The following is a 22,504-nucleotide window of genomic DNA, read 5'->3' as shown; positions in this document are numbered from 1 at the left end:
AGAACACAGGTTAAACATGAAAGAAGTCTTGGAGACGAAATTGGGAGGTTCGGAATATGGAGGATATTAGTCTTAGATCAGTTGCGGAGCAGAGAGCAGGGGTAGGGGGATAGACGGAGATTAGGGAGGATATATAGGGTGGTGCAGAAATGTGGAGAGCTAAGTTTGTATTGTATTCTGTAGGGAATGAGCAACCAGTGCAATGACTGGCACAAGGTGGAGGCATTGGTGAAGCAGCTGGACAGAAATATAACCCTGACTGCCACATTCAGGACAGATTGGAGAGGAAAAAGTTTGGTTAGAGGGAGATCAATCAGTAGAGAGTTGCAGTAGCCTAGATGAGAATGAGTAAGAGTTTTTGCAGTTTTAAAGGTGAAAAAAGGTTGGATTCTGGAGACGTTTTTAAGATGTAGGTGACATGAGTGAGTGAGTGAGTGATTGGATATAGGGAATAAAGGAACGTTCTGTGTCAAAATTCACCCCAATACTTTAGACCGAAGCCCTGATAGAGCCACTGATGTGTGGTAAAAACGTGATGTCAAGATAGACTTAGAAGGTTTTAAGATAAGTTATGCACAATTATATTAAAAATACACATACTAAATTACTGCCTCTGCTGGTAGGTAAGGTCCTCTAGAATCAGTAATTTAATTCTGATAGACTTCATAAGGATAAAACAATTGGAATACGTATGACCATTGTCTCATCTGGGAGTCAATTTTCAAAATATTTGTCTTTGCTGTCAAAAATATTTCAATCTCCATAAACCTCCCATGGAAAACCATAAAATACAAATGTGAATACGACCTAAATAGGTAATTGAATGAAAGTTTACGAATAAAGCAGCTATAACAAGCAATGGACCTTGGCAACTGCTGATTGATGACAGTAGGTAATTTTTTAGGGTCATTATGAAATCATCCCAATTCACCACACTTATTGGTTTCAATACATGTGATCTCTCTCTCTTTAGCAACTGATCATTTTCCAAAAGAGCTGGTATCTGATTGGTTGCTATGAACCAAACCGACAATTCTGTAGAAGAGCTTTTATGCATGTTGTTACTATGACAACATTTTCTTCCCTTGTTATATCACCCATGGAAAGGATCCTATTTTGATATAACCATATTTATGAACACCTGCTTGGCATACACGTCTTACTATTTATCTCAGCAGAATTATGAAATAATTTAAAGCATCGTTTTGCATCTCTGTTTCTAAATTGACATAAATATTTCAGCAGTATCTAAAAGTGAATAATTCAGATACTCTGGGACGATTTATTATTGCACACATCGCATTTGGTGCACCAGTGTCTCATCTCTGTGCGACATGCTTTGGCTTTGTAAAAAAAAGCCCACCTTTCGAGGCAATCTGGGGTAGGCTAACTAAGAGATACTAGATCGGACCCATCGGATGTTATGGTGTGGTTACCTTCTCTGAGACAGCTTCTGATTTGGCACACCTGGAATTTCATAGGTGGCCATTTTTTGAGCTGTTGACCAAAGAAATTGTAAAGACCCAAGCCACAGTGATTAATCACTAAGCCTTTTAGAGTCAACCATCTAAATTGGCGCTATTATTAGTGGTGAGCAAAAAGGAAACGCAGGACTCTTCTTCTGGAATCCACGTCAGATGTCTCCGGCAGCCAGGTCCAGGGTCTTATGAACTTCATCATCCGGCACTCGAATTATGGCATCAAGGCCTCTGCGATGTAATGAAATGGTGTGAGACTTAGTCACTAAATCTTACACAACATCAAGTTGTGTGTTACAGAGTCCTTGTAAATGCCGGAGGTGTCCAGGATGCCAGTATTCAACTTTCATCTGAGGAAGTTTGCCACATAGTAATGGATGCCGGGCCAGGGTACTGTAAATATTAGTGCTCAACTCTAACAATTGTGGGAGGTAGGGTTTGGTGGATAACATGTATTTCCCTTTCTTACGAATACCCATTACATTGTACGAAGAATTTAACTTTTTCATTTATTGCCCAACTGTTTGCAATAAGATTTGGAGTTTGTTCTCTGTACTTACCTGTACAGTGTCTTACAATACAAACCAAATCAGAATTGGAATGAGAAGAATCAAGCATAGAGCAAGACGGTGATCTGAATTAATGCTAGTCAACCCAGTAGGAGTATTGCCGGTTACAGCAATATTCTTTGCATTAGTCAAGCCTCAAGCATACATGACTATTGGAATAATTCACTTACCCAGTCCAAGGCAGGATACACGAAGCCCAGATTTCCCAAGATTTCTAGAAAACATACAAGAACATTGCTTTAGATAAGAAATGATCTTTAATACTATTTTATTGTTAATAATATTAACTGAATGTATACATTTCACAGGATTCATCTGAAATGTTCGCAAGTGGGTAAGTTTTATTAAGGCTCTGTACACATCTGAAATAAGAATTCCATTTTTTGTTCCATTATAGAAACTGAAAAACAGATTTCATCCCAGAGATGGATCTGGAACACAAAGGGAGTCCAACAGATCCGATTGACTATTATGGTATCCAACATTTTCCGTTATAGTGTCCTAGATTTGATGGAACCTGCAACAGAGCCTCCAACTCAGATGTGAGCAGAGGCACGAGACCATCTGCCTACGATCTCGTACCCCCTAGTTTCAGATAGCTAATCATTTTTATTTTTATTTTCTCGACACTGTGTATCTTAGTACTGTGAATATACTGATGTGCTGGCAGTTTCAGTATCGCATTGCATCAGGAATAAAATAATAGCCCTGTTTATATTTCCTGCTTTGGATAAAAAGCATGCTTACAAAAATAACATTTACATCCCTTAGAACAGCATAGCCCCTCCATCGAATGCTTTGTCTCAAACATATTTTGAACTGTTGATTGTGTCTCTTGCTGTAATAATAACTGCAGAACACAGAACTTCTTATCTTCTATTGTAACTAATAATCTGTACATTATTATGTTTCATCAAAACATCTGCAGAACATCTGTCTTCTTCCAGCTTCCCATTGGGAGATGCATATTTATACATTTTTTGGAGTATATGGGAAACAGCCATTCATTTAGTTTGCAGTTACTAAAAAAAACTAAAGTGTAAAGTGTACCCACAGCAGTGTAAATGCTTAGGAGAATTTTATTATTATATTTGGTAAGACTTTCTTACATGGACTGAACACTATTACTTGTCTTCCTCATACAAACATTTGTAAAGGATCTTGAAGTGGACTACAAAAGCTTTGCTAATTTATTATTTTTATTAGTTTATTTCATTAACACTGAATAAAAATGTACATGTCTGTAGCAATATGGTGGATTAAAAAAAAAACACACAAACCCTTCCCCCCCGGAATACTCAGGAGAGCAGCAGGAATAAAATAAGAACACAAATGGGCCACGATTGCCCTTCAGAGCTCCTTTTAATGGATTTATAGTGGGCAATGATGAACACAAAAGTAATATGCCAAAAGAATTCAAATTAAGCCCCAGAACAGGGGAAAATGTTACTTGTGTGGGAAGATGTAGGTGACACCACACGGGGTGCCATGCCTTTAAATTAAGCCCCAGAAGCTGTACCTTCCAGACAGATTAAGTAGCTGAGCAAGGATGCAGTACCAAGAATGCCAATGTCACTTCATCAAAAGGATTGTAAGGGATATTCATATGTTCTCACTAAATACTATTATTTAAGAAATTACATGTAAGGTAAATTGCCACCTATTTAACAGCTTCTTTCAAGACACCTTTGACAAGGGAAAAGAAAATATTTTATATATGTTAATAAAATTTCACCAAGTTTCAGACAGCAATCTTTATTCCTTCGTTCATTTTCAGAACCCCCAATATGCAGTATGAAGATTTTTCTCTTGTGGAAGTGCCTCCCAAGTAACATAGACTAGGAGTGAGGTCTGAGTGACTCCAGGGTTCGGCTGTCTTTAGTGACTTATGTGTCATAACAGCTTCTATCCTACACTTATTTCCTCTTTTTGTGATTTCCTCCTTCACTAGAACCAGTTTTCTTCTGCCCTCCCTGAAACTGTACAAGGTTTCTCCCCTCTCCACATTGTGGAAATCAGTATACAAATCCCTCTTCCTCCTCCATGCTGCTAAAAGAAAAGAATGAGAAGGGGAGGGAGGTGAGAGAAGAGAAAGCTGTCAGAAATGAGCATGAGCGCTGACAGATTTGTAAAATTTTAGCAAATTACTCAGTTAGAAAAAGGACTTACAGACATTCTTCAACATCAAAATTATATAATAATTTACTGAAGAATATCTTAGAAAGTTGCTTAATTTTGCATTTAGAAAAAAATTATGTGTGAACGTGTACATACTAAGAATTATAAGGCAGCTAGCAAGTATTTTCCTGCAAAGTAAATTATAATACAAGTGGCTAGAAAATGTTTTCTTCAGAGAACTTCCAAATAAAAGAGACAAAACTTTAGTAATAATCCGCTCCCAATACGATAGAAATATATTTACATACTATTTCAGCATGATTTGGGATTGGGAAAAGAATGCTGAAGACACTGCGATACTAGAGAGCAGAGAAACCCCGCTGCGGCTTGCAAATTGTTACATTTTATATGAAAGAATAATTGGTCTTGACAGAGAGGTTATGTTAGATAAGTCAGACAGAGATCCAAGGGTATTGACTGATGTATTTCCTATGAGATAATGAAGTAATAGAGGAGAACAGATATTAAATCTGCGTAGCTTGGAGCTACAGAAGAATCCCATCCTTTTCTTTTCAAATTAATTTCTATTCCAACTCCTATCTGACGGAATAAAAGAAGATATGTTATAGGGCAATGACATATAAATATTCCAGAGGCAAACTCCTGGGAAGGATTCCAGTCTCCATCATCCCAGTCTGTGGCAGCACATAGCATTTAGATTAGCAAGCACTACCTTGAGGGTCTCGCCAGACATCCATGTTTATAGCTGCAGGTTTAAAAATGACAATGCTCAAAGCAAGGTGACTAGCTTCCAACTTTTAGGTCACTTACTTGTAGCAGCATATGTTCAGCATGTTGTTTTAAAGTATCAAATACATCTGCCATTTTCAAGTTCACTGCTACTAGGTAAATGGCTTGCTTTAAGAGACACATAATTATGACAGAAATATACAGTAGTCTACCTAAAAAATATTAGAACATTGATTAAAGGGGTTGCTCAGCCTTCTAAAAAAGTAAAAATAAATATATACATAAGCACACACACACACTTTCTTTCCTCTCTCTCTCTCTATATATATGTATATATATATATATATATATATATATAAATATATATATATATATATATATATATATATATATACACACAATCAGTGTGGAAAATAAGTATTTGAAACACTGCCGATTTTGCCGGTTTCCCCACCTACAAAGAGTGGTGAGAAGGCAACAACTGTTGGCACAATTATTAGAAAACGGAAGAAACACAAGATGACTGTCAATTTTCCTCGGTCTGGGGCTCCATGCAAGGTCTCGCCTCGTGGGGTAAGGGTGATTCTGAGAAAGATCAAGAATCAGCCCAGAACTACACGAAAGGACCTAGTCAATGACCTGAAGAGACCTGGGACCACAGTCTCAAACATTACTGTTAGTAACACACTACACCATTGTAGGGGATCAGCCCTTACCGGACAATGAATACACTGTCACTTTAAGAAACCATGCTCCCCTCTGGGTTTTCTTCTTGTAGACTAGTCACCCCCCCCCCCCCCCCTGCTTCTTGGTCTGTGCTGAGAGAGGGAAATAAATCAGGAAGCAGAGGCACCTAATGGACTGTGCAAGAGCAGAGAAATCCATCCCTTTTTGAAGAACGTTTTCCCTGAAGGCTGCTGACCTGAAGTAACACACAACACAGAGTACCAGCCATTTTACCTCAGTGAAACTGAAGCAAGGTTTGCCTGCCTGCAGAAGGAAGAGATCCAGTATACAAAGGAAAGGTCTCGAGTGACATGATACTGCTCGATTACACCACGAACAAGGCGGCCGCCATCTGCGTCTGATCTGCACAACAGTGAGTGACTCACCCGTGGTGAACTGTGCTAGGGTTTAGTGTAGTTTTCTTTAGATAGGACGCTGTAGCAGCGTGGCCCGATTAGCAGAAAGCCAGATAGGGGAATAGCCTAGGGTAGCATGTAAAACTTGATGTATACTAATGTATTGAGCTTTCATTGCCATAGCTGGAGCATAGCTCTGTGACTCACTTCAGCTATTTCTTCCTGTATTCATGTTATTGATATTGTCATTGTAAATACTGTTATTCTCACTTCCCGGCATATAATCCCTTTGTACATAATAAAGCCGGAGTTTTGTTTCAGCCTTCTCATCTGCTGTGCCGTACTTGAATCCTGCCTTGCGGTGTTCTTTGGACACCGCTACACCTTCATGGATTAAAATCCTGCAGGGCATTAAGGTCCCCCTGCTCACGCCTACACATATCCAGGTCCATTTAAAGTTCACCAATGACCATCTAGATGAACCAGAGGAGGCATGGGAGAAGGTCATGTGGTCAGATGAGACCAAAATAGAACTTTTTGGTATCAACTTCACTCTCTGTGTTTGGAGGAAGAAGAAGAATGAGTACAACCCCATGAACACCGTCCCAACCGTGAAGCATGGTCGAGGAAACATCATACTTTGGGGGTGCTTTTCTGCAAAGGGGACAGGACAACTGCACCGTATTGAAGGGAGGATTGATGGGGTAATGTATCGTGAGATTTTGGCTAGCAACCTCCTTCCCTCAGTAAGAGCATTGAAGATGGGTCGTGGCTGGGTCTTCCAGCATGACAATTACCTGAAACACACAGCTAGGGCAACTAAGGAGTGGCTCCGTAAGAAGCATTTCAAGGTCCTAGAGTGGCCTAGCCAAGCTCCCGACCTGACCCCAATAGAAAATCTTTGGAGGGAGCAGAAACTCAATGTTGCCCAGCGACAGCACTGAAACCTGAAAGATCTGAAGAAGATCTGTATGGAGTAGTGGGCCAAAATCCCTACTGCAGTGAGTGCACACTTAGCCAAGAACTACAGGAAATGTCTGACCTCTGTAACTGCAAACAAAGGTTTGGGTACCAAATATTAAGTTCTGCTTTTCTATTGTAGCAAATACTTATTTCATGCAATAAAATGCAAATTAATTATGTAAAAATCATACAATGTGATTTTCTGGATTTTTTTAAGATTCTGTCTCTCACAGTTGAAGTGTACCTACGATTAAAATTACAGACCTCTCCATTCTTTGTAGGTGGGAAAACTTGCAAAATCGTCAGTGTATCAAATACTTATTTTTCCCACATATTTATATATTGTAAGATGGCCGCCGGACAGGTCCTTTACGGGAGATATGTATCACCCAGGTTGGTAGCTTCGGTGATGTAAAACCGAGAAAGCATGCTCCAGAACGTATACTGCTGAGAAGGTTAATAGGGCGTGTCAGAGCCGGTTTTTACGAGCAGTCATAAGAGTTGGGCAGAATTGGTTGCTCACATATCCCCACCCCAGAGCCTGTGTATAAAATGGAGACCGAGTGTCTCATTCAGTGGCTGGAGGTGTGGAGTCCTCCAGCGTGTCTGAGCTACAAGACACTGACTGTGAGCGGGCGAACCCGCAGCACTGTATGGACTGTTTTCTTGATTTGTTACTTTGTGCCACACAAGGCGATGTTTTGTTACTTTGTGCCGGACAAGGCTATGTTTCATTTACTTTGAGAGTGCAGTTTATGAAGTCCAAATAAACCCACCTTGAACATTTTAAAGAAACTGACTCCTGTGACTACCTCAAAAGCAGCTAAGTGAGTACCAAACCCCTTAAAAATAGGTATAAAAACAGTCATGGCTGAAAGTGTTGACACCCTTGAAATTGTTCCAAAAGATGTGTGTATTGGAACAACGCAAAAAAAAACAGAGAAAAAAGGCAAATTGGATTTAATTTCACACAAAACTCCCAAAATAGGCCATACTAAATTGTTGGCACCCTCAAGTTAAAATTTGGTTGCACATTCTTTGGCAAAAACAACTGCAATCAATCGCTTCCTATAACCTTAAACAAGCTTCTACCACCTCTTAACTGGAGTTTTGGACCACTTTGTTTTGCAAACTGCTCCAAGTCTCTCATATTTGAAGGGTGCCCAGTCAGGGCATGCTTGGCTTATTACAGGTGTATCCTGTTTGCAATGATTGCCAGGCTATTTAGCTGGATGTCTGCCTCTTGTCCCTGCCAGTTGTAGCTCTGCTCTGCTTGGTGTGAGTTTGTTTTGTGCTGTGAGTTCTGTATATTGATCGTTTGCTGACCGACCTTGGAGTTTGCCTTTAACCATCCGTTTGTCTAACCCCTTTTTCTTGATCTGCTATCTTCTTGGAATTCTTACACCGGACTGTGACATGACTATGCCTTTGCCTAACCCCTCTGTTTACGACGTACCCTCCTGGCTTTTGATCTCAGACTCCCTGACTTCTCCACCTTACGGCTGTAAGTAGTGACTAGCGTCACAGTACAGCATTCCAGGGATGGACTTGCATATGCTTTTGGCTCAGACGGGATGTCAGGGCTCCCAGCTACTCACTGCACTGAATATTTAGTGCCTGCACTATTCTTTCAGTGAACTGCCATCAGAATTGCATGCCTATTGCACTCACAGTTGTAAGGAACTGCCTCTAAAACTAAACAGAACCGCAATTCACACAAGATACCTCACCTCTTCTCCCCACCCATTCCCCTGGATTGCTTTCAGCTATAGTTTCTCTGAATCACCAGATTGTAAAAGATAGATGTCCAGAATGCATGAGCTGGTCTCTGACTCAAGCAGTCCATGGTTCAGGCAACAAAAATCAGCTGTCAAGTTCTCTTTAAGCCTTGTATCCAGACCAGGAATTCATAGCTGAGACAGCTCAAGACAAAGGTCCATCAAGTAAATCCTATAATTCTACTAATTCTACTGTGTTGACCTTGTGGAAGGCAAAAGCCACTATGAGGTAGATACCCCACAGGTGTGTTGTAGTATGGACTAAAAGTTATGTTTTAAGTGTAGGTCACATGAACATATTTTCAATCTGAGTCAACAACGGACAGCACATGAACCAATGTTATTCAAAGGGGCAGTGCAGATGAGCGATTTCTTTCATGGACCAAATCTGCATGTGAAAAGGAAACAAAGTTATAATGGTTTAAGAAGCATAAAGTTTATTCAACATAATTTTTTAATTTTACAACAGACAGATAAACAAAAAAGTCGTCCACCATAGAATTCAGCCTCATATACAATGCATAATGTAACAAATAAATAGCATGAGCCAATAGTAGTATGGTAAGCGACCCTCCGATGGGACCCAATATAAAATATATTGCAAACTGCCCAAAGGCCGATAATCAAAGCAAGTGCCTAAGCAAAGATATGAAAAGGGTAAGCGTGCCCTTGAGAAAGCATTACTGGGAATACGCGAAACGGGAGTTAGGCTTATCCGTCCATCATCCCTTCCAGTCTGCCTGTCTGCCTAGGCCTTCAGCCCCACCCTGGTAAGGTTTTCCCCTGCTGGCTTACCCTTTATTGTAAAAGCCACTTCTGGGTCATGCAGAGTGCAGTGTTACCTGGAGAGTCTGCAAAGCGGTGACGTCACTGAGAAGAGGAGAAGAACGGCATTGGACATCAGAGAGAGGTGTGGTAGGTCGATATATTAACACACTCATACTACACTACATGCATATATACACACACACACTTTTAATGAAAAAAAATAGAGATAGGAGTGCTTCTTAGAGCCCAACAGAAAGTTTCTTTCTTGTACTTTTGTGTTTTTTCATCTCTATTTGCCCCTCTATGCATCCAGCTTCACATAGCAGAATGGGTGGTCTTATTCTTATCTGCTAAAACTACATTTCCCAGCAGCATTTGCTTCTCTTCAGTGCTGCAGACCCACCCTCTTTCATGTGTGCTCTTGACTAGCTCCATCTTTTTGACTTATCGTTAAGATAATATAAGTGTAGAATTATGTTTCTGTGCACTTTCTATTTGACCAATATTATCTTATGACATCCATATCAATATAGCTGTTGTGTAGTTTAATATCATTAGCTGGTTCTAGCAGAGCTCAACCGTCTTGCATGTATCCACATTGGCAGTTTAGAGCTGTGTTTTCTGCCTCCTGCTGACAGATCAGTAATGCGATACTAGAAATGCAGCTTTATTGATGCATATATACAGAGCCCCATTCTGCTAACCATCACTCCTCTCAGCCCATTTATACACAGCTCCCTCCTGCAGTATATCTCTCCTCTTAGTCCCCTATATACAGCCCATCCTGCAGGACATAGATTCTCTTAGTTACTAGCGGGTAACCAGACACACTGCTGCTTCCTGGTATGAGTTCTGGCACTGTGATCAAGAAACTCCTTTCTATGACATCAGCCCTGAGAGTAGAAGCTCTGATCTAGACACAACACACCTATGGTGGCAGGAAGCAAGCTGAGAGACACTGCATAGCGCATGATCGACCATAAGCACTGGAACTACTAGATGACGGTTCCAATAACAACTAGAGAATATACAGAATCTGGAAGTGCATCCTTGGGGGGTAAATGTGATAAGTGCAAAACGAGGCAGATTTAAAAATGAGTTATATTGGCACAAATAATATGTTTGTTTGTTTTCCCTGAGGAAGCTCGTGTGAAATGCGCGTTGGAGTGAGGGGCAGCGACAGCAGCATCCACAGCATGAACCCGGGTTAGTAATTTGTCTGATATATCTTCTACCAATTCAAACCATAACCTCTTCAGATTAAATTGTTATTGTTGGTTGACCAACTCTGATTGTAATCCTTTTGCATTCACTATAGATCCCTATCATGAACTATTAGGTCTTCATGTTATGTATGTCTAATCAACCTTTACTGTGCACCTGCACTTTATATATATCTGAATGTTATGTGTGTCTGAGTAACTTTTAATTGTGCACTTGCACTTTATATGTACATCTATTTTCCACCTGTTACCTAATTTGGTTCATGCTGCTGATGTTGTTCCACTTCTTTTTAAATATATTTTTGTGGTTTTTTTATTATGTATTATTGTACCTTCATGTTTTTTAATTAGTCTTGTCCTTTTGCGTCCTTAATAAAATAATTAATGTATTAAATAATATTGGATTATTTACTCCTTATTACTCTAAGTAGGCATTTTTTGGTAAATAAATATATGTGTACATTACTGTAAGACCGCATTGTGTATTGGGAATATTCCTTTAATGAAAAAATGCAGGAAATATAACAATGTGAGAACGTGCCAAAAAATTCCATGATCGTCATAAAAGTGCTCAACCTTGTGCCTAGTTCTTTTATCTGCTAAATTCTAATATTCCTACATTGCATATAAATCAGCTAAGTGCATTATTTCCTGAGAAAGAACTAAAGAACATCAAAATGCTTAAGGCTTATTCGAGTAAAACTTCCAGAACGGAGGCCGCATTATTAATATCAATCTTTCCTCTTCAGATGTCAAGAAGTAAATAAAAGACGTCCTACTTTACTAAGCAGTGACAGATGCTCTTGACAGTTCTAGGCATCGTGAAAAGTCCTAAGTTTTCCACCCGGGGTGATTTTTTTTGGTCAGTTGCTCAAGTCAGTGCCTACAAATTTTGTCATAATGTGATCATAATATGTGACAGAAAATAGGTCAAGAATTGGATACAATACAGCTATAACCCCACGAGTATAGCATTGCAGTATAAGAAATATTTACTCGGGGTCCTATAAGGAAGACTGTTATAGACGACTCATCTACACCTCAATATGACATCAGTACTTTTTTATTTAGCATTTTTTTTTACTCCAACAAGGTAACCAGTGGATTTATTAAAGAAAAAAAGTGATTTATAAATATATATATATATATATATATATATATACAGTACAGACCAAAAGTTTGGACACACCTTCTCATTTAAAGATTTTTCTATATTTTCATGACTTTGAAAATTGTACATTCACACTGAAGGCATCAAAACTATGAATTAACACATGTGGAATTATATACTTAACAAAAAAGTGTGAAACAACTGAAAATATGTCTTATATTCTAGGTTCTTCAAAGTAGCCACCTTTTGCTTTGATGACTGCTTTGCACACTCTTGGCATTCTCTTAATGAGCTTCAAGAGGTAGTCACCGGAAATGGTTTTCACTTCACAGGTGTGCCCTGTCAGGTTTAATAAGTGGGATTTCTTGCCTTATAAATGGGGTTGGGACCATCAGTTGTGTTGTGCAGAAGTCTGGTGGATACACAGCTGTTAGTCCTACTGAATAGACTGTTAGAATTTGTATTATGGCAAGAAAAAAGCAGCTAAGTAAGGAAAAATGAGTTGTCATCATTACTTTAAGAAATGAAGGTTAGTCAGTCCGAAAAATTGGGAAAACTTTGAAAGTGTCCCCAAGTGCAGTTGCAAAAACCATCAAGCGCTACAAAGAAACTGGCTCACATGAGGACCGCCCCAGGAAAGGAAGACCAAGAGACACCTCTGCTTCTGAGGATAAGTTTATCCGAGTCACCAGCCTCAGAAATCGCAGGTTAACAGCAGCTCAGATTAGATACCAGGTCAATGCCACACAGAGTTCTAGCAGCAGACACATCTCTACAACAACTGTTAAGAGGAGACTTTGTGCAGCAGGCCTTCATGGTAAAATAACTGCTAGAAAACCACTGCTAAGGACAGGCAAAAAGCAGAACAGACTTGTTTGGGCTAAAGAACACAAGGAATGGACATTAGACCAGTGGAAATCTGTGCTTTGGTCTGATGAGTCCAAATTTGAGATCTTTGGTTCCAACCACCGTGTCTTTGTGCGAGGCAGAAAAGGTGAACGGATGGACTCTACATGCCTGGTTCCCAGCGTGAAGCATGGAGGAGGAGGTGTAATGGTGTGGGGGTGCTTTGCTGGTGACACTGTTGAGGATTTATTCAAAATTGAAGGCATACTGAACCAGCATGGCTATCACAGCATCTTGCAGTGGCATGCTATTCCATCCGGTTTGCGTTTAGTTGGACCATCATTTAGTTTTCAACAGGACAATGATCCCAAACACACCTCCAGGCTGTGTAAGGGCTATTTGACCAAGGAGGAGAGTGTTGGGGTGCTACGTCCACAGTCACCAGACCTGAACCCAATCGAAATGGTTTGGGGTGAGCTGGACCGCAGAGTGAAGGCAAAAGGGCCAACAAGTGCTAAGCATCTCTGGGAGCTCCTTCAAAATTGTTGGAAGACCATTTCTGGTGACTACCTCTTGAAGCTCATCAAGAGAATGCCAAGAGTGTGCAAAGCAGTCATCAAAGCAAAAGGTGGCTACTTTGAAGAACCAAGAATATAAGACATATTTTCAGTCGTTTCACACTTTTTTGTTAAGTATATAATTCCACATGTGTTAATTCATAGTTTTGATGCCTTCAGTAAGAATGTACAATATTCATAGTCATGAAAATACAGAAAAATCTTTAAATGAGAAGGTGTGTCCAAACTTTTGGTCTGTACTGTATATATACATACAGTACAGACCAAAAGTTTGGACAGAACTTCTCATTTAAAGATATTTCTGTATTTTCATGACTATGAAAATTGTACATTCACACTGAAGGCTTCAAAGCTATGAATTAACACATGTGGAATTATATACTTAACAAAAAAGTGTGAAACAACTGAAAATATGTCTTATATTCTAGGTTCTTCAAAGTAGCCACCTTTTGCTTTGATGACTGCTTTGCACACTCTTGGCATGCTCTTGATGAACTTCAAAAGGTAGTCACCGGAAATGGTCTTCCAACAATCTTGAAGGAGTTCCCAGAGATGCTTAGCACTTGTTGGCCCTTTTGCCTTCAGTCTGCGGTCCAGCTCACCCCAAACCATCTCGATTGGGTTCAGGTCTGGTGACTGTGGAGGCCAGGTCATCTGGCGTAGCACCCCATCACTTTCCTTCTTGGTCAAATAGCCCTTACACAGCCTGGAGGTGTGTTTGGGGTCATTGTCCTGTTGAAAAATAAATGATGGTCCAACTAAACGCAAACCGGATGGAATAGCATGCCGCTGCAAGATGCTGTGGTAGCCATGCTGGTTCAGTATGCCTTCAATTTTGAATAAATCCCCAACAGTGTCACCAGCAAAGCACCCCCACGCCATCACACCTCCTCCTCCATGCTTCACGGTGGGAACCAGGCATGTAGAGTCCATCCGTTCACCTTTTCTGCGTCGCGCAAAGACACGGTGCTTGGAACCAAAGATCTCAAATTTGGAGTCATCAGACCAAAGCACAGATTTCCACTGGTCTAATGTCCATTCCTTGTGTTCTTTAGCCCAAACAAGTCTCTTCTGCTTGTTGCCTGTCCTTAGCAGTGGTTTCCTAGCAGCTATTTTATCATGAAGGCCTGCTGCACAAAGTCTCCTCTTAACAGTTGTTGAAGAGATGTGTCTGCTGCTAGAACTTTGTGTGGCATTGACCTGGTCTCTAATCTGAGCTGCTGTTAACCTGCGATTTCTGAGGCTGGTGACTCGGATAAACTTATCCTCAGAAGCAGAGGTGACTCTTGGTCTTCCTTTCCTGGGGCGGTCCTCATGTGAGCCAGTTTCTTTGTAGCGCTTGATGGTTTTTGCAACTGCACTTGGGGACACTTTCAAAGTTTTCCCAATTTTTCGGACTGACTGACCTACATTTCTTAAAGTAATGATGGCCACTCGTTTTTCTTTACTTAGCTGCTTTTTTCTTGCCATAATGCAAATTCTAACAGTCTATTCAGTAGGACTATCAGCTGTGTATCCACCAGACTTCTGCACAACACGACTGATGGTCCCAACCCCATTTATAAGGCAAGAAATCCCACTTATTAAACCTGACAGGGCACACCTGTGAAGTGAAAACCATTTCTGGTGACTACCTCTTGAAGCTTATCAAGAGAATGCTAAGAGTGTGCAAAGCAATCATCAAAGCAAAAGGTGGCTACTTTGAAGAACCTAGAATATAAGACATATTTTCTGTTGTTTCACACTTTTTTGTTAAGTATATAATTCCACATGTGTTAATTCATAGTTTTGATGCCTTCAGTGTGAATGTACAATTTTCATAGTCAAGAAAATACAGAAAAATCTTTAAATGAGAAGGTGTGTCCAAACTTTTGGTCTGTACTGTATATATGTATATATATATATATATATATATATATATATATATATATAATTTATTCATTTATTTTCAATATTTAGGATCTGGTGGACTCCCTGATAAAAAAAAGTAATAATGCCCCATTCTTTGGTCACCTGATCCCTGAGGCCTGTGACTGGCTGCAGCGGTCAGGTGTCTGGAATGGGACATTACTGAGTATACCTCAGATGATATCCTGTTCCAGCGACCTGACTGCTGCTGTCAATTACGAGCCTCAGTGTTCATGTAACCAAAGAACATTAATTCCTGTCTGGGCTAGAGTCAGGGGGTCATAGTTGTTAATTATAGGTTTTTTAAATATTATTTATTACCTCCTGCCATTGAGATGTTGACATATTTGCAATCCTCGGGATGTCCTATAGTTCAATTCCTGAAAACATGCACACACCATTCACTTGCTCACTGCAAGTGGAACTAAGTAAATTCTTTTAATCCAATTTTCACTTTTACACAGGCCAGGATTTAATTTTGGAATCTTTAGAAAGAAAAATAGGTCACGTAAAATCACTTAAAATACGCCAAGTAATGGCTTTCTATCAGCTATCCTATATTTCAAGTGGCATATTTCAGCAAATGTAGAGCTAGATATGTCTTGCCCTTACACAGTGTACAGTTGTGCTCAAAAGTTTACATACCCCGGCAGAATTTTTCCTTTCTTGGCCTTGTTTCAGAGAATATGAATAATAACAAAAAACGTTTTCTCCACTCATGGTTATTGGTTGGGTGAAGCCACTTATTGTCAAACTACTGTGTTTTCTCAGGGTCATTTGGATGTTTTTGGTTGACATTAAGATTTAAAAAGAGAAAACACAGTAGTTTGGCAATAAATGGCTTCACCCAACCAATAACCATGAGTGGAGAAAAAGTTTTTTTGTTATCATTCATATTCTCTGAAACAAGGCCAAGAAAGGAAAAATTCTGCCGGGTTATGTAAACTTTTGAGCACAACTGTATATACACTGCTCAAAAAAATAAAGGGAACACTTAAACAACACAATGTAACTCCAAGTCAATAACACTTCTGTGAAATCTACCTGTCCAGTTATGAAGCAACACTGATTGTGAATCAATTTCTCCTGCTGTTGTGCAAATGGAACAGACAACTGGTAGAAATGATAGGCAATTAGCAAGATACTCGCTATAAAGGAGTGGTTCTGCAGGTGGTGACCACAGACCATTTCTCTGTTCTCATCCTTTTTGGCTGTTGTTTTGGTCACTTTTTCATTTTGTCATTGCTCTCACCCCTAGAGGTACATAGCATGAGGCGGTGTCTACAGTACAACCCACAGAAGTTGCTCAGGTAGTGCAGTTCAACCAGGATGGCACATCAGTGTGAGCTGTGGCAAGAAGGGTAGCTGTATCTGTCAGCACAGTGTCTAGAGCATGGAGCAGATGCCAGGAGATGTGGAGGGAGCCATAGGAGGGCAACAACCCAGCAGCAGGACCGTTACCTCCTCCTTTGTGCAAGGGGGAACAGGAGGAGCACTGCCAGAGACCTGCAAAATGACCTCCAGCAGGCCACAAATGTGCATGTGTATGCACAAACAGTTAGAAACCGACTCCATGAGGGTGGTATGAGGGCCCGACATCCACAGATGGGGGTTGTGCTCACACCCCAACACCGCAGGACGCTTGGCATTTGCCACAGAACACCAGGATTGGCAAAGTCGCCACTGGCGCCCTGTGCTCTTCACAGATGAAAGCAGGTTCACACTGAGCACATGTGACAGACGTGGCAGAGTCTGGAGACGCCATGGAGAGCGATCTGCTGCATGCAACAGCCTTCAGCATGACCGGTTTGGCAGTGGGTCAGTAATCGTGTGGGGTGGCATTTCTTTGGAGGGCCACATAGCCTGACTGCCATTAGGTACCGAGATGAGATCCTCAGACCCCTTGTGAGACCATATGCTGGTGCGGTTGGCCCTGGGTTCCTCCTAATGCAGGACAATGCCAGACCTCATGTGGCTGGAGTGTGTCAGCAGTTCCTGCAAGATGAAGGCATTGAAGCTATGGACTGGCCCGCCCGTTCCCCAGACCTGAATCCGATTGAGCACATCTGGGACATCATGTCTCGCTCCATCCACCAACGTCACGTTGCACCACAGACTGTCCAGGAGTTGGCGAATGCTTTAGTCCAGGTTTGGGAGGAGATCCTACAGGAGACCATCCGCAACCTCATCAGGAGCATGCCCATGCATTGTAGGGAGGTCATACAGGCATGTGGAGGCCACACACAATACTGAGCCTCATTTTGACTTGTTTTAAGGACATTACATCAAAGTTGGATCAGTCTGTAGTGTGTTTTTCCACTTGAATTTTGGGCTTGACTGCAAATCCAGGCCTCCATTGGTTAATAAATTTGATTTCCATTGATGATTTTTGTGTGATTTTGTTGTCAGCACATTCAACTTTGTACAGAACAAAGTATTCAATGAGAATATTTCATTCATTCAGATCTAGGATGTGTTATTTGAGTGTTCCCTTTATTTTTTTTGAGCAGTGTATATATTTTTTTTTCATGGTTCCAGTGTTAATATTATTAGTTTTGCTATTTTCTATATTGTCATTATAGTATACAGTGCTAAATATCTATCTATCTATCTTTCTATCTATCTTCAAAAGAAAGCAGCACTGTACAAAACTGTTATAGCAAAAGGGTACAAGCCTAAGGGTACATGAATCAAGGTACTGACCCAGTATCCTCCATATACATTCAGTAAAAATGGCAGCACTCTAGATGTGAGATAGATGATACATAGATAGATGGATATCTCTCCAAAATATGAAATAGAAAGTAGACTTTCATTAGACCATGTGGCATGGCGACAATTTTTGTTTCATAAGACCTTTATCAAACGATGGCTGGATAAAGGTTCTATGTAACCAAAACATTGCCATATTTTTGTAAGAATGTATAGAAATGGAAAAAGTAAGCAGCACTCCAATAGTTACATAAACAAGTGTCCATGTGGCGACATTTCGGTTCAAATGAACCTTTTTCCAGCAGTGAAGCAAGTTTCCTCATTGTGCAATGTATAAATTATTTACAAGATAAAATTAAAAACAATGCATTTCAGCTTGTGCAACATATGCAAATATTCAATTTGTCTGTTACAAAGTGCTAGTGCCATATAGTACATGATACAAATATAGATACATGATTATTTTGTGTATCTATAATCATAATTGATAAGGTAATTAGATATTGTATTGTGTTTAACTAAATATGACTCACCCACAAAAGTTTTGTCATAAAATGTGTTACTTTCATGGACCACGCTGATATCGTCTTTTGATTGCAAGACAACCAATCCTACTATGGACCAGCCGCAGTCCCCGGACTTCTTAGTTGATTATGAGGCTGTTATACACACCACCACTTCATTTACAGAGATGGAAAGGCAAGAATTAGCTAGGTATATACACGTTTCCACATGTGTACATCAAACATTAAGCTGGCACTTTGGTGGATGCCCTATGATTACAAGTTTATCAGAAATCCAGTGTACTTTGTGAGCTAGAAGGTTGGCACATAAAGGAATTACTCTGGTGAAGTGGATCAGTTTCATAACTGGCTGCTACCAGCTTTATTATCTATATACACAGTAAGCCAAGCACATCACAGTAGGAAAATAAATCCTCGTCCGTCTGACCACCAAACATTACATGTAGCGTCTCTCACTATCAGAAGCTCAGAGTCTAGTGCCGGCTCCGCAGTACAACACACAATCCATATAATTCAAAAATACAGATTATCTCGGCGAGTCCATTAGATTTCTTTCATTCTGAGACGCTCATTACACTAGTTACAGACTCTTTAGGATAGATTCACACTGTGTCTTTTTCTGCCATTTTTTAGCAGGTTCACTCCAAAAATTGCTGGAAAAAGTGATAACAAAACGATCAAAAGAATGGTCCTATTAGTTTGTATGGAAAAACGACTTGCTGTTCACATGGTCAGGCTTTTGAAGTCTTTTAAAGAGTTCAGGTATGCAGAGACGCCACATGGTTAAAAAAAAAGTGACGTGTACATGTTACAAGCATTTTCCGCTAGAAAGACAATCAATACTTTTCAATAAAAATCTATGGGAAGACAAAGAAAAGACGCCTCAAAAATGCTTGGGATATTTAGTCAGTTTATTTGCTTCAAAAAGCGCAAGTGTTCTCTTCATTGTTTAATGGATTTAAAAACACAATGGCGGGAAAAAAAAAAGGGCACAAGTAACAACCAAAAATGCTAAAAAATATGCTTCCGGTATAGAAAATGCCACAGAAAAAGAGCTATTCCTGAAACATCTTCTGCTTGAAAAATGGACGTTTTTGCCCTTTGGAAAAAGATGCAGTGTGAACATATCCTTGTGGTACATAAATGATCCCAGCACTTTCAACTGAACTTAAAGGGGTATTCCCATCTCCAAGATCCTAACCCAATATGTAGTAGATGTAATAATAATATTAGCAAATACCTCTTATTAGAAATGTGGTATAGTTCTTCTGATTCGCAATGTCGATTACCCCATGTGCAGGGCATTGCAGTAGCTTTGGTATACATGGCTATGACCACTTATATAAAAATATTTTTTCTTTTTATAGATTCATTTTGATTGTATTTTGCTCAATTTAGGATCTTTGGGTATGCTCTTTAAATGGTTAATACACATCACTTCTGATATGCTTGTGATTGGTTCCCTTTTAGTTTAAAACGAGACTTTTTTTTATGGGAATTTAGATTGTGAGCCCCAATGGGGACAGTGTCCATAATGTCTGTAAAGCGCTGTGGAATTAATGGCGCTATATAAGTAATATAAATAAATAAAAAATAAAATGTACGTGTTATGCTATGATTAAGGGCACTTAACGCACCAGAAACGCGTCAGTATTTTAATTTCCCACCTTACCCTCGTTTTTTAAATAGATCACAAATAAAGAATTACCAATGTTTTAACATTACAGGATGCCAGGGGCGATATCCTTTTGCTTGTTCTGGATCAGTGACCTGTGTGACCTGGAGAGTCTGCAGAACAGTGACATCACTGAGAAGAGAAACAGAATGGCGCTGGATACCGGAGAAGACCGCAGTAGGCGAGTATATTACCGTAATACACTCACAGTACACTACATACACATACAGACAGATTTATGGAAAAAAAGGCTCATGGAGGGCTTTTTAAAGTTACATGTGCAGGGAAACAACAATTCTGTAAAAGTAGAATAGAGTAAAATTAAATCCAATAGCAAAAGTGATTTTCAACCCAAAATACATGTATTTAAGTAAAAAAAAAAATGGCCCCAAAGGTGGCCGTACCCTTTCACATGCAAGACCGCGCAGCCGATCTTAATGGTGACACAGCTGTTTCTCTGCAAATTTAAATGATGGTGCAGAGAAACAGCATAAAGCCTGCAGTGGCACAGGGCTGCTGAGTGTGAACACAGCCTGAAAGAAAGAGGGAGTGGCAGGTCCCACATAAAATCCTCACCAATAAATAACTGTTTGTGTCATAAACTGTCCTGGATTTCCTGGATGATATGCACGTTCCTTCCAGTTCTTCTCTCGCTGAAGGCTCTTGCTTTTGGGTTAACGCTGTCTATGTTAGGCCATGTTCACACATTCAGTATTTGGTAAGTTTTTTTTCCTCTGATTGTTCCTCACCTGGTTTAGGCTTACACATACTGATGTAAAATACCGACCAAATACTGAATGTGTGAACGTAGTCTTAAGGTGAATATAATGTTTTTTTGGGCACAATATGCTGATTCTTATTAATGGTCTGTAAAGAAAAAGCGGGCTAAGAAGGAAAATTCCGTCGGTTTACAACTGATATTTCGGACAACTGTGCTATTTTGCATGGATGCTGGCATCCGGAGGCATACATTATGAGGTTTAAATTGTGCTTTTAGTGAATAATACAGCGCTCGGTTCCAAGGGACCCTGCAGTTCACATAGAAACCAAAGCTGGCAAAGACACACGGCAGAGAGCTGCTGTGTTGAAGTCTGTTTGCAACTGGGCACAATACAATGTGCCCATATTCTGCTCCAATACATGAATTTTAAAATGCACATGCTGTTTTTATAGATCTATTATTTCTAGCCTTTTATGCCTCAGTGTTCGGAGGTAAATTAGCCTTGGTGGATGATTATACACACAACAATTTTAATCGGCAATGTTTTAGTAAGGAATAAAAAGCTACACATCGAGTGTGTCTAATTTATGAAAGTTTTCTAGCACTTTTCTATTTTGGAAAAATGGCAATGAAAAATATCAAGTACATCCCGGCATTGTTCAATCTCATACTCCATGTTCTTCCACAGGAGTGACCGGATATCAGAGTTGTAACTAGATTTTTAGTTTGCTATTTAAAGGGAACCTGTTGGTCAGTTCAGAGCCTGGCTACGCGAATTGCAGCCAGGTATGTTTTTTTCTGAAACGCTCCAGCTTTCAGCAAAAACATACTTTGAAGAGCTGGACTGGGAGTATAGGAATAGGTGTGACAAGTCCTGCGCCAGCCCTGACCAGCTTCTTCCTGCACCGCTGCAGATGATTGACAGCTCTCTCCTTATGTACATACGTATGAGAGAGACTTGTTAATCAGCAAAAGTGGTGCAGAGAGATGCTGGTCAGGGGTGGCACATGACTAGTTACATCTATTCCTATAGTCTCTGGCCAGCTCTTTAAACTATGTTTTCTCTGAATTTTGGAGTGTTTCAAAACACCATACGTGGCTCGTATTGTGCAGCCAGGCTCTGATTCATACTGCCCATGGTTTAAGAGAAAACTAAGTATGCCAGGGTCTGAACCAGAGGTGCAAACACAGACAGAATCTGATCCAAAAATATGTGCCCTTCCCTATTCATCATTTGCATTTTCTTAATTGACTTTTCTTTTTTCGTTGCTGTCTCTTGCACCTTATACTTCAAAACATTGCACACGGGTTGATGAATTTTGCACAACATCAAAGATGCTCCTTTATCTTTTTTTGCAACCTCACTGAGCAAAAAGCCGCATGATCCTTTAAAATGTCGCACATTAGCCTAAAACTGTATTTGTACTCCACGAATGTACTAGAGTACAATTCTGCAAAAATTTGGCAACATTTGGAAAATATTATGATGAATGAGGATAAAACATCTTGATAAGAAAAAACCAGGCCCATGTTGTTGAACAAGAAAAAAACTAAAAGTTGCATTAAAAAAGGTGCGAATTAAATAATGAATAAAGTGTGCATAAAAAAAAACATTTTTGCACTTGATGAATTGGGGCTATAATGCTGGATTACCCAGGTCAGAGTCAATTAGATCACACAGAAAACACAGGCAAAATGTA

The 22,504-nt window shown here is 39.9% G+C and overlaps 1 protein-coding gene across 3 annotated transcripts in view; it reads right to left on the bottom strand.

The window, feature by feature from the left end:
- The window catches only part of KCNAB1 (potassium voltage-gated channel subfamily A regulatory beta subunit 1), a 552,388-nt gene that overhangs the window by 190,083 nt on the left and 339,801 nt on the right, over window positions 1-22,504 (bottom strand). For all 3 annotated transcript variants that reach the window (XM_073674769.1, XM_073674770.1, XM_073674771.1), the window contains exon 2: window positions 2,218-2,261. In XM_073674769.1, the coding sequence (XP_073530870.1) occupies window positions 2,218-2,261 (44 nt within the window). The remainder of the gene's footprint in view (window positions 1-2,217; window positions 2,262-22,504) is intronic.

Source organism: Phyllobates terribilis, unplaced genomic scaffold, assembly GCF_046119375.1.
Source record: "Phyllobates terribilis strain yellow unplaced genomic scaffold, ASM4611937v1 Scaffold_3__8_contigs__length_932513732, whole genome shotgun sequence".
Classification (NCBI taxonomy): domain Eukaryota; kingdom Metazoa; phylum Chordata; class Amphibia; order Anura; family Dendrobatidae; genus Phyllobates; species Phyllobates terribilis.
This window is presented reverse-complemented; position numbering and strand designations above follow the sequence as displayed.